Source organism: Spermophilus citellus, assembly GCF_964194105.1.
Source record: "Spermophilus citellus genome assembly, chromosome: 5".
In the NCBI taxonomy this organism is placed as follows: domain Eukaryota; kingdom Metazoa; phylum Chordata; class Mammalia; order Rodentia; family Sciuridae; genus Spermophilus; species Spermophilus citellus.
Window position 1 is genome coordinate 172,190,894 of NC_138186.1, and position 13,113 is coordinate 172,204,006.

At 52.6% G+C, this 13,113-nt stretch overlaps 1 protein-coding gene across 4 annotated transcripts in view; it reads right to left on the reverse strand.

Moving 5' to 3' along the window:
• RPS6KA2 (ribosomal protein S6 kinase A2) overlaps positions 1 to 13,113 on the reverse strand; it is a gene marked incomplete at its 5' end in the record, with an annotated part of 317,911 nt that overhangs the window by 78,515 nt on the left and 226,283 nt on the right. For all 4 annotated transcript variants that reach the window (XM_081296228.1, XM_081296229.1, XM_081296227.1 and 1 more), the window contains one exon: positions 2,346 to 2,462. In XM_081296228.1, coding sequence (XP_081152354.1) covers positions 2,346 to 2,462 — 117 coding nt within the window. The remainder of the gene's footprint in view (positions 1 to 2,345; positions 2,463 to 13,113) is intronic.

The window sequence follows — 13,113 nt, forward strand, 5'->3', positions numbered from 1 at the left end:
TTAGAGGTGGAAAGGAGGCCCGCCCCTGCTTGAGGCCACGGTGTCTCCTCTTGGCAGCATGGAGAAGTGTGGGCAGCAGAGCCCAGGCTTGTCCTCCGCCTGCTGCTGTTGCTTGGATGGAAAATACAGCCTCCGTGGACGAGCGCAGAGACACTGACCGTGGCTGCTTCCCGCGAGGGCTCTGCTTCCTTCCCAGTAACCTGAGTGAAGCTCTGAGGACCAGCCTCCTGCACCGGGTCCCACTCAGTGCACAGAGGGGGCCTGAGCCTTGCTCCCCTGTCCTGCAGCCTGGCCTGGCCTGGCTGCCACCGCTGGCTCTCAGCTACAGGCATGAGAACTGAGCTGGCCATCGAGGTCACCTTAGGGCACACCCACCTGAGGGGCTTGTCTCCTTCTGCTTCTCCTCTCTGACCCTCTGAACTTACTCAGTTATTCTCTGTATCATGAGGACACGCATGTCTATAACAAGAGAACTCACAAGAGGGCCAGGAAGGCCAAGCGTGGCATATCACGGGGGTCAGCGCTCCAGGGGGATTCTGCCAAAGGCCGTCATTCTACTTGTTTTCCAAGGGTTTCTTTTTTTTTATTTTAATTTTTTAGTTGTACATAGTCACAATACCTTTGTTTTATTTATTTATTTTTATGTGGTGCTGAGGATAGAACCCAGGGCCTCGCATGTGCTAGGCGAGCACTCTGCCACTGAGCCACAACCCCAGCCCCCCCAAGGGTTTCTTTTTAAAGCAAAATTAAAATTCAAACTTTGAAGTTTGAACGAAGGAATTGGGAAGCTTTTCTCTTTTCGTGTTTAATACACTAGTTTTCCAACCAGGGTATTTAAGGGTGGTGGTTCTGCAGTCAGGCACTACTGGACACCTGGAGCACTGGTCTGCTTCCCCGGGGCCCAGGAAGCTTTTCCTGTCTCCCTGTCACCAGGAACTCAGTGCTCCTCTTGGGATGGGGCTGTCGCACCCATGGTGTTTCCAGCAGTAACAGAGCTGGTCACCCATAGCCATGAAACCCGGCAGGCCTCGTCCGTGCTGCGCTGGTGCAAAGACAATTCTGGCCCATGCCTGCAAAGGCTGACTCCACTCATGAAATGACACGTGGGCAGCACCTCGGAAAGGCAGCAAAATGAAGAGAACCCTTGTCTATGTTTTCAAATCACATTTCTCCGAGAAATAATCTTTCCTATTTTTCTGGTCAGTGGCAAGACATTGAGCTGTCCCCTGAAACAGGCTCTGTGTTCTGCTTTTCATGATGGCTATTTACAGAGTGAGGCTTCACAAACACTACGGGAGCCGTAGTAAATAGCATTTTATAGACCAAAATGGCCCGAATACTGGTGATGTGCAACAGAATAAACACATTCCTCACCACATTACCCAGCAGAAAAGAAAAAGAGAAAAGTCCTTCTACTTCATCAGCATGACAAAAGATAAATCTCTGCAAACAACTTTATGTGGTCTGTAAGAGATTATTCAGATATCAGCATACTATTAATCCTACCCTTAAGTGGGATTAAGCTGATTGCATTTTAGTAAAAAGTCAGGGGAAGGCTGGAGAGGTCTGGTGGACGTCCACAGGCCACACGAAAGTAGTTGAGGGCCAGGCCGCCCCCCTTCCCTGGAGGAGAGGGCTCCCTAGGCACGGCAGGCCAGGCCTGCCATCCACCCTTCACTCCACGGGGCAGAGAAGCCAGAGCTTCCCGGGAACAAACCCCAGGCCACCGAGTGAAAGCACCTGTTGGCATCTGCCGTCTCTGGACGTGGCCCAAGTGAAACGCAGCCTTTCTCATTTCCTGGAAGAAATCAGTTTTTATTGCTGTGATTTGGAGGTGGAAGAAGAAAGGAAGCCATCAGTTCTGGCTACACACACGCTGCAGCAGCTGCCAATCACATAAGGTGGGGCCCATTACCATCTTGCAGGAGGGGAGACACTCTGAGAGGCAAAGGAGCTTTGCTCGGAGGCTAAGGGAGCCAGTTGTGCCCCAGCCTTCCGGATGTCATGTGGCCAATCCAGAGAGGTGTTTTTCCTCCTTCTCTTATTCTACTGTCTTGAGCTTTGTTTAAAAAGCTAGCTGTTAGGATGCACTGCCACAGATGCTCTGGCTCAAGCTCAACTGCCCCGCTCCCCTTGGTGACCAACGGAACCTTGGGGAGCAGCTGGGGAGGCCAGGCTCCATGGTTTTGAGGGGGAGGCGGTTCCGACTGGACACAACTCCCTGATGGGCACAGGCTGCAGGTCACCTGGGACCATCTGTAATTCTCATTCTGTCAGGTGTGGCCCCTGTGTCCTTGATGCTCAGGAGTGAGACCCTCTTGCACCCATCCGGGAGCTGAACTTACCTTCCCATAGGACCCTTGTCCTAAAACCTTCAGCAGCTCAAACTGGGAAGGATCGGCCTTCTCAAACCCTTCTTTGACATGGTGACTGATGTCGATCTCCTTCACGATGCCTTCTTCCTGCGGAGAAGAGCAGTACACCGTGACACAGGGGCAGGGTCCCTGGGAGTTGCCCTAGCGCCTCCCTGCGCTGCAGTCACTGTGACTGGCTCTGCCACGGACTTCCGGGTTGGAGGGATGTTTGTGACACCACGCGGCTTTACGGAATCATCTCCAGTTAGTTTGCTGGCATGTGAGCCTCTGATTGTTTCTTTTCTGCAGGGAGTTTTGTCATTTGGTCTTACCAGTCCCTCTGGGAAATGTACAAGTAGTCTCAATGAAACCCATTCTTCTTAACAATTTGAGCAAAACTTCTGGTTGGGGTGACCAGCAGCCACAGAACAGACAGCCTAGGGGGTCGGTTCAGTGTCTACACGCTGTGCTCAGAAGGGCACGGACAGGTTCCCACGTGTGACGTCACTGGTGAAATGCAGATGGTCTGGTCGCCTCTCCTCCCCATTCACACTATCCCTGATGTTCTTGACACAGCTGACGTGATGAATGCTTCCTTGCCACCCTATGGACTATATTTTAGAAGCAGTGAGAAAGTGTTCTCCAATCTAGAAGCAAGAATGTCCTGTAGGAAAAAGAACCTCCATCTTTAAGATGAAGCCTCGGCAGAGGTCACTTTCATGCCAAGCTGCCCCAGGCACAGATGCCGGGCGGCACTTGCACAGGTAGGTGGGCTTTCTGCCCAGTGCCCCTGTCAGGTGAGGACCGGAGAGCAGCCGCTTCCTGACTGGAGCCTTCTCTTCTCCAGGGCATCTCTGCGCCCCGAGAGGCTCCTCCCGGCCTCCTGGACACGGGGGAAGGCGCTTTTAGTGACACAGCAGAGAGCCACGAGGAAGTCATGCAGAGCAGGCCTGGGGCCCTGGGCACCTAGGTCCCGCGGTCCTGCGGAGGGCACCTCTGCTCCTCACGCTCCCAGCCCAGGACTCTCTGTCCAGCCACACGCCTCTTCCCTGTGCTTCAAATGAAACCCCAGCAGCAACCATCTGCCTTAGAATCTGAATCACCTCTAAGGCTACTGCTTTCCCTCCAGGAACTGCAAGAGCAGAGAAGGGAAGGGCCTGTGCGCTCTGCTTCCCATCCTGACAGTTGCTGGAAGCTTCCTGATCTCCACATGGTTGGGGATTATTTGCCACTCTGGTAAAAACAATGTTCTTTTCTTGGCCCCAGCTCTCTCTGGCTGGTTGTAAGGTCTACAGAAGCTCACTTACAAGACACAGGGTTTACTTCTTGAACAGATAAGTAAAACCCTGGGGTGCTAGCAGGCTCCCTGCTGACAGCACACTTTTGGGTGGTGGCTCTGAGGACAACCCAGCACTGTAGCTCAGATGTTCTGAACCCCAGGGTCACCAGAGCCACAGGAAGCTCCAGGTTTGGTAGTGAGCTCTTCCAACTTACAATAGGGAAAACAGTCAGCAGGGGCCCTGGGGCTGTGGGTGTGTCACGGCCCTATCCACAAGGAAAGCCCTGCTGGTGGCTGTAGAAGCCCAAAGCCAACCCTACGCCCGCTGGGCACAGATATGCTATCTTTTTCTGCCACTGACCCACCATTGGAAGAAGGAACTGGGAAGATTATCTGTCATTTAAATAAGATGCTCCTTTTCTGTTACAAAACCCTCTCCCTGGGTCAAGACGTCCTCTGCCCACAGCACAGAGGCAGGGGGGTGATGTGAGTCGTCCAGAATCCCAACCTCCCTCCTAAACAGCCCCAGCCCTGCCTTACCTAAGGTCACAGTCCCCTCAGTGCATCTCTCTGGGCTCCAGTGGGAATGTGAACGTGAGTAGCCACACTGCTGAACCAGAGTCAGATGTGATGCTGTCCAGAGGCTCAGGGCAGGAGGGAGAATGAAAGTGGCCAGGGACACGGGCCAAAGAGGCTTGGACTCCCACACTGGTCTCTACCTGAGGCCAGTTTCACAGCACTCGGGTGAGCTTCAGGAGCTCTTTTGGAAGGTTGGAGAATCACAAGTAAAAAATAAGCCCCCCTCCCCCACTACGGCCACCATCCTCCCGCTGCTGCCTCGAGGGACAGGCCATCCCGCAGGCTTGCCCAGCCGGACCTGGCAGCACCAAGGCGAGTGCCTGCCCTTGGGGAATCAGCCATGAACTCCGCTCCTCTTGATGCCAGCCACCTCCCCCGCCCCTGGCAGGCCACACTCTTAAGCCAGCTTCAGAGCTCCTGCCAACACAGACCAGCACCGCAGGCCACCCCTGCTTCCCTGATCTCAGCCACGTACCTTCTTGAGTTATGGCCCTAACGTTTCAAATCACACATTTAAATGCAAACATCTACCAGCATTTACAAGATGTGTGCACATTCTTGCTGTCAAAGGGTTTACAGAAAATGGACCCCAAGCACAAATAAAATTTCATCTCCTAGAACGGCATTTGAAACTCCAGATTTCTCTCCTGATAATACCTTGATACAGCTAACTTATCATTTAAAATCAGTAAGGTCTCTACCAACCACTCAACAGAATCTCAACTAGCAACAGAAAAAAGAACCAACATGGTCCCATTTGAGAGCTCAGAGTTCTGAGTTCATGGTGACGTTTGGGTCTGAACTTGCTTGAGGACACCTAATTATGTCCCAAGAACTAAGACAAAACTGGAGCTCAGGGAACCCAGTGGTGATGCAGGGCAGAGCAGGGCAGTGTCCACAGAAAGCAGCTGGGCAGGAGAAGGCAGGAGGGCCCCCGGCCAGGTTGCTCCCCTCTGTCCCTGGACACCTAAAGGACCACGAGAACAAAACGGTTCCTGCCTCACTGTGAAGTGACATCTGTGACCTCTCCTTGGTGAGGCAGGCCGTTCCACCTAGAACACTACGCGATGTGCACGCCATCCCCCAGGGAAACAGTCTGCTCCGAAATCCACGCCACACGGGCACTCTACACTTGGTTCTGAGCATAGTGCCTGGGAAGAGTGTTTTTAAACTAACTTGAGTGATGGAAAGAGAAGCGGGTGCCATGACCAGGTGCTGGCCCCACAGGCGAAGATGCCAAAAGGTTGTAATGTGAGAAAGAAGCTAGAGACATGAACAGTTTAAACCACGTCCATCCACGGACACTGTCACGACAATGCTTCCAAAATCCCTGCGGAGCATCATCCGAGAGTCCTGAGGCTGAACTGCCTCACCAGCTTCAGCAGGTGCTCCCAGGGGCTGGAAAGCTGGAAGAACAGCCCCCACAGCAAGTCTCAGGAGCTGGACCTCTCCCTGTCAAAGTCGCCCCCTCAGGGAATTCCTGTTCTGAATCATCTGCTGTTCATGTCATTAAAAGTATAATATTTATGAAAAGAAAATGCAAATTAAAAGTTGTGGGAGAGTATTGATAAAAATATAGGAAATAAAAATTAGACAAGTGTTAAGATTTATTTCCAAAAAAAGGGAGAGGTCATTCTAGAAATCAGAGCTGCATGCAGGATATCAATTCTCAGAAAATCATAGAATAAGTTTGCAGGGTTTGTTTATAAAAATACAGAAACAAGGACAACACCTCAAAGCTGTACCCACAGTCTGTGGGTGAGCTCTGCTCTGCTTCTGAGGTTAAGACATCAGGGCATGCGGCCACAGCGAGACGCGAGCCTGATTTTGATGAGACTTATGACACTCTTTCCTGCAGCTCAGATAGGCCAGAGGCCAACCATGCCGTGGAGGCCCAGGGAAGGAGCACCAGGAGCCACTCTTCATGGTACACACACAGGACCTGCTCATCCAAGGACATCTTGTTCAGAGGTCTCAGCACAGCCACGGTGCCACCTGCATCAGGACCACCCAGAGGGTCTGCTGGGTTCGCAGACTCTAGGCCCAGGGGAGGATGACATGGAGGCCAACTTTGTCTTGGGGGACAGCGGAGACACCTAGCAAGCTCGAGGCTGGTTTCATAGCCTCCCAGGGCAGGGGAACTGGCGACAATTCCCACAGCTTGCCCCAGGGGACTTCTGGTCCACCCCTGCAGAAAATGAGTCCTCTGGGAGCTGCATCCCATTGTAAGAACAAACCAGGACAAAGTCCGCCTCTGTGCCCACCTAAGGTGTCTCCCCACACCCATACGGGCCCTGACACATGCAAACACACAGGACCAGAGGAACCTCTTCTTCTGGACAGGTCGGGTTGATGGTTTGGACAGGATTCCTGCACTAGGGCAGCGGTGTTCAGAAGTCAACGGCTGCACGCTGAGAGCCGCTGCCTATCAGTCCATCCTAGTTTGAGAGGACTGAATGGCAGCTTAGGCAGGTGGGGCCTGGCTGGAGGAGGTGGGCCACTGAGGTTTGCCCTGGAAGGGTGCATCTTCCCCCCAGCTCCCGCTGGTTCCTGGCAGCCTCGAGCAAAGCGGCTTCCCTCCCCCACGCCCTTCAGCCATGGTGCGCCACCTCACCTCCGGCCCAGAGCAATGGAGTCGGCTGTCAGTGGACAGAGACCTTTGAAACTGAGATCCCTGAATAAACGTTCCCTCCTTTAAGTTGTTCTTGTTGAGTATTTAACTGGTCACAGGGATGAAACACTGATTAAAATACTGGGTATCTTGTGCCAGGATCCAGGGCAGAGCTGCAGCTAGAATTCAGACTGTGATGCCAGGATCCATGCGTGGTTCCACTCTGGCCAGGGCCCAGGGAATGTTGGAGAGGTAGTAGCTGCTGAGTCCCAGGGTCTTCTCTGCTCTCTAAATTGCCCCTTACGAGTCTCAGCAAACGTGTCACTTTCGCTGGTGAGAAGGAAGGTGCAGTGAAACCCGAGGGCCAGCCGCATCATCCAATCAATAGAAAACCATCCTACAGAAAGCTCCATGTCTCTGAAGGGCTAAATATAGGCTGAGCCACCAAGAACAGCAGCATCAAGGGCAGGAATCAGGCCAGCCACGGGGCACGTGCTGGGGAGCGGTAAGGCAGGGCTGGCTTTATTTAAGAATAAGTCTGTCCCAGAATACAAGAGGAGGGAGCAGGAGGGAGAGGGCCGAAACCGGCATGGAAAAGGCTGCTGGAGTGTCAGCACAGCGGATGCAAGCTCTGAAATTTCAGGAGCGTGACACAGTACACTGAGAAGGGGAAAGAAGGCCTCCTCCACTCTGTGGATCTGCTTTCCTGCCTGGTGAACAGATCCGTCCTGATGATGCTCATGCGGTGGGACCCCTGGAGGGGCAGACTTGCGAGTGCGTGGCAGAGCTCCCTCTTCTCACGCACCCGGTGTCTTTTCTTTTTCTTGCCAGAAAGGTGATTCAGTGCACGAGAGGCTGCAGAAGCAAGAGTGGTCACAGATGTCACCACACATGACAATAAACAAGGACTGGGCCAGGGCCTTCCTTATCTCAGGAAGAAACTGAGATTTAAAAGCAGTGACAACGTCAAATGCTGGTGAAGATGCAGAGAAGCCCGGGCCTTCCGTGCTGGATGTGAAGGGGACTGGCCAATCTGCAACCGTCTGGCGGCTCCCCTATAAAGCCACACGTGTCTGAGCACACGTCATGGCGACCGACTCCAGGGCACCCGCCACCTCCCCACCTGGCACACCAGTGTTTACTGCAGCTTCGCCTCCACAGGGCACCCAGACGTGTCCCAGTGTGGCGGTCCATGGTGGCACAGCAGGCCAGGGACACGGGTGCAGCAGAAGGATGACCTGCAGCTGGGCACAGCCGGCACACAGACATCCAGAGAACCGCACTGAGGGACCAGCCGGTCCCAAGATGACACGACCTGTGGCTCCACGTTGGCCACATTCATGACACGCAGAACCATGGGGAATCCAGGTCCATGGCTGAGGGGAGGGGCGGAGTGCAGACCCACACACACCCGTGTAGAACTGGGGGGCCTGAGTCGGGCCTGTCAACGGCACTGGGTGTCTAGCCCTGGTTCACCACGGCCTCCCGCTACACGGGACCTAGGAGGTCTTCTCCATGCTGCTTTTTGCAGATTTCTGTGACCCTATAATTACTATTTTTTAATGCTTAAAAAGTGACTTTGAAGTCTGTTTGGCAATATTGAAATCCTTTGTTATAGGATTTAAAGGAGTAAAATAAATCTTATGTCCATTAGTACTACTATGACATCTAAAATGTTTTGCAGGAAAACACATAAAGAAATTAGAAGTAGTAGCAGAGAATATAAATAATTAATATGCTTTCCTTTGTTTCTCAAACTTCTTTTCCATCAATATAAAACTAATCAAGATGATGCAATCTTCCATATACGAAAACGTACCCAACTAAAGCCACACTACTAGCTGTCCTTGTGGGGTCCAAGAGTCACCCACTGCGGTCACCCCAGCTGTACTGACATAACACGAGAGTCAAGGCAAAAGTAGTTGTGATTTTGAAAGACTAGTAATACCACATAATTTGTGATAGAAAACAATAGAAAAGAATCCAGATAGTATTTTTGAAGGCAGATGATAAAATTAGTGAAAAATGATGACTAGATATTATTAAAGATTTTAAAATTTTAATGCTCAACTTGCAAAATTCAGCTTTTGCATTAACACAGAACCTCCAACCAGAGCACAGATGGAAAATGGCCCTCTGGGTGATGTGGAAAGAGCCTCCCCCCAGGGTAGGTGGCCAGGAGTTAATGGGGGTTTTCCTGGGAGGAGAGGTGTGTGAATGGGTGGGGGGATCAATTTGCTGGGAACATTAAAGAAAGGAAAGCACTTGTTTAAAATGAAATCAGGGACTACGGCTGCTACAGCTGATGGGACAACTGGACATACAGCTCTCCAGATACGAGCGAGAGCATCATCATCGGCTCGCCTGGCCACTGGCAAGGCAGTGGATGGCGCTTGTGTCAGGTGTGGCTGCTGGGGGTCTGCAGCAGGTTCCCCAGGAACAGCACTCCTGACGGGAGGCGGATGTGTAAATGAGGTGCTCGAGCAGAGGAAGAGAACTATTTCTGTCCAGACTCCACGGACCAGACATTTTTCAGTTTCTGCTAGAAGCAGATCATCGGTTCAGTCTTCAGAGAGACTGCCGTCGGGCAGCTGCCCTGGCCGTGGATGTGGCTAACGGCGCTCAATGGCCCCCAGCCCACCGGAAGTCATGTTGCCCTCTACCCTTGGCCTGCAGGCCTGTCGGGGCTGGGGAACTTGGCTCAGAAGGAGGCTGCAGATGGAGCAAGCTCATGTTGAGACCCATACACATCAGCTTTTGCCAACATGAGCCATAAAGCCCAGACTTCCAAACATCATGAGCACAGAAGAATTTCAAGAGGTGTGAGAAATCTGTCTACACTGCAGTGTCCCCTTGGACCATCTCACAACACTGCTCACTCCTAAGATCAGCATTTCCACTGTTATTCAACAAGCACAGAGAATCTAAAGACCCACTGCAGGGGCCACGAAGAATCTGGCCGATTAAAACTCCACAGCAGATGGTTCCACCTCCCTTCGCTCCTTGCTGCCCAGTCACCTGGCTCTTGGTGAGAAAGAGGCTTCCTGGCCTGGGTCCCCTTGTAGGAGACACAGGGCTTGTGCCAGGACTACATGCAAGGTGGGTCTCCCACTCCCCGACTCCTCCGGATAGGGCACTCTGCCTACTCCACTCTGTCGTGCCCCTTTCTCCCTAACAGAGCACAAGCACATGACATCTTCCCAAAAACACGTGCACAGGCTCAATGAAAACATCCAAGAATGGCTGCAGGGTGGCGCAGGCCCACCAGCCGGCGCTGCACAGGATGCAGAACTCAAAGCCCTGTCAGCAGAGCCCCCGTGCAGTGCGAGCTTACTAATTCGATGAGACTATCCCTGCATATGGTGCAGGACGTGGGCATGACAACTTTCCACACCCTTGGAGCCGGTTTGCATTAGACATGATTTTTAAGCTCAAAGAAATTATATTCTGAAGGTTTCAAAACCCTACCCTAGCTTGAGGTTTGGCAAACTGCGTCAGCATATGCAACCCTGCTGGGTTTGTTGCCCCATGGAGATCGCATGCCTTGGCAGGTGAGACTCTGGTGATGAGGGAAGACCCCAAAAGGTTTCGGGTGTTCTGGATGGTACACTAGAAAAAGTGATTGGAAACGTGGATAGGAAACCATCCGCTGAGGATGCCATTCTGAATGCCAAGTTGAGGTCCTATCATGCTCTAAACACAAAGGAGGCCAGGTCTGGTTTTTGTGGCACACAAGATGGGCCAACTCCACCCATGAGCCTGACCTGCAGGTGCAGGCTGGGGTCCTGGCAACAGCTGAGGGAGCTCAAGGGCACTGCCAACTCTGCAGTCAAGGCCTGTGCTGGCTGCATGTGAACTGAATTATTTCACTGTCATTAATTAACACAAGGCCACACGCTAATGCAGAATTGCCTGATTTAACATCCTCATTAGAAATGCACCAGGATATTCCATGCTCTCCCAGACACACACGCACGCATGCACACGTGCAGCTGGCCACTGCTTGGGCAGCCTGCTGGTGAGGGCTGCACCATTAGGCTGCACTCATACCCACAGGTATCCAGTACTGTGTCCTCTCAATTGGGTTTGGGTTAAACCTCCCAATGTAAGACAGTACTTAGAATAAACATTTATAAGGAAAGGCTGTCACTGGTACTCCATGAGTAGGCAGCACCGGGCAGAGCAGGAAGGAGCCTCAGCACACACTGGCTCATCTGTTGTTAGAGGACTTCGGTGCTGAGCCAAACACAGGGTGCTGTTCAAACAGACTTGACAAATTTCTCTGTCATTTACAATCCGAGTAATTCATTTGAAAAAGAAAGCCAGCCCACTATCATCTGCTTTTGGATATTTCCAGTTTGTTCTTCATTCCTGAGTGACAGCTTTGGAACACTGGTGCGAATCCCCACTGTGACACGCATCCGCACCGCGTCCTTGGGTCTTACCCAGCACTCGGTCCTGCTGACAAAGACAGTAGGTCAAAGTCTGCTTACGGGAAACTGCACTGGGGTCTCAGGAGGGCCTCACCAGCAGCTGCCCAAGCAGGGCTGGGGTGTGCTGGTGTAGGCATGTGCTTCTGGGAGAGCACGGAGTATTCTAGGGCATCTGGAGCAGCTGCCACTGATACAGTTCATAAGTTCAACTTTCAGCCACTTCTTCCCACAGAGTGACATTTTTTCTTATTATACTTTAAATTTTTAGAATAATTTTTAACCAGAAAATAACTATACCCCTTTTCCCATAAGTAAGATTTCTATAAATTTTTACTAGATCATGCAAGTTTTAACTGAAGTTTCAATCCTCATATTCCCAGGTTGTTGGGCCAATTTTATAAACCTGAAGGTGGTATATAAACTTCACCTGCCTCCTTTTATTGTGAAAATCAATGCAAAGAAGAATTAACAATTGAACTAGGAGCTGCTGGCTGGCTGGAAATCCCAGAGGAATTTCTATTCCAGCTCTGTTCCTCTTCCCAACTCCGGATGTGCATCCTGTTTGGGGAGGCAAAGAGAAACACTCTGAGCTACCACCACCACCTAGTCAGGAGGCCTGGTCCCACGTGAAGAGAGACGTGTGCATGCCAGCAGGAGGGAGGGCGCTCGTTCCAGCACAGGGGGAAGCCTCCTTCCCCTGAGTCCTGAGATGGGTGCAGGAGCGGGCTCAGCCAGCCTGCTGTCTGGACACTGAGAGCCGCCCACCGCTCACCTGGGAAAGCCGACCTGGGCTGGTTCACGCGGAGCCGAGGACGAGCTGCCTTGCACATCGTAGCACTGCACAGATCACAAGTGTGTCCAGCCCGCCTCACGAAGAAGGCCATGAGTTTTACAAAGATGAATTGCCAACTGAGGAAACCTGATTTGGGAATGACTCAAGGGTCAAGCTCAGGCCTCTTTCCTGAGGAGCAAGAATGCCGTTCAAGTAACAGAGAAAACAAGAGCTCAGTGGACGACTCGGAGAACTGCCCGGTTCTCTAGTGATCTGGTCTCCCATTCTGTAACAGCCTGAACCAGGAGTGAGTGTGAACCTAGGGGACACGTTTGCTTTCTGCACAGGTGACAGCAGTCTCCAGGTGGGACAAGAGGATCCTGCAGGCTTGGTTACTCAGGCAACCTCCAGGAGGCCCCACCACCATCAGCATTTGAGATTTCTTTATTCTAAAAGAGGACACAGCAATCCCCTGGGCCAGCGATCCTGGCTTCTCACCCAGCCATCCCTTTCCACGGCGGCTGAGACTGAAGGCATGTCTAGGACCCAGGTCTCTGAGTGCCAGGCAGGCATCAGGAGGCACCTTGTCACAGGAGTCCTCACCCCAGCACATTCCAGAGGCTGTGTGGCTCGCGGCCTCCACCTGCAGGGCAGGAGGGCCACACCTGAAGCACAGGGCTCCGCTCCTCCGGGCTGACTGTGGTGTCCCTGGTGTGGCAGCCTCACTCCTGCTGCCTGGGGAGCCCCGATGGTTCCTCTCACACTCGACCTCAGGGCAACGACTATTTGTGAACCCCTGAAAAACACCCGCCTGTGCCCCTCTCTACCTCTGAGTCCACTGGTCTTGGCCGCACAGTCACCTGCATCCTAGAAGGAAGCCGGGTCAGCAGGGAGCTGTGGCTGAGGAGACGGTGGGGCTGCCACTGACCCCAGGGAAGGAGGTGGCCAGGCTCCCTGGAATAGACTGGGGTGGGGGCGGCTACTCGGCCTACAGGTGCAAGGAGAATCCGCGGAACAAACTCTGAACGCTCTGCCTGAGGGAACTTCGCTTCCCCAGACAGTCTGCAGTCTTCCTAAGTCCTCTG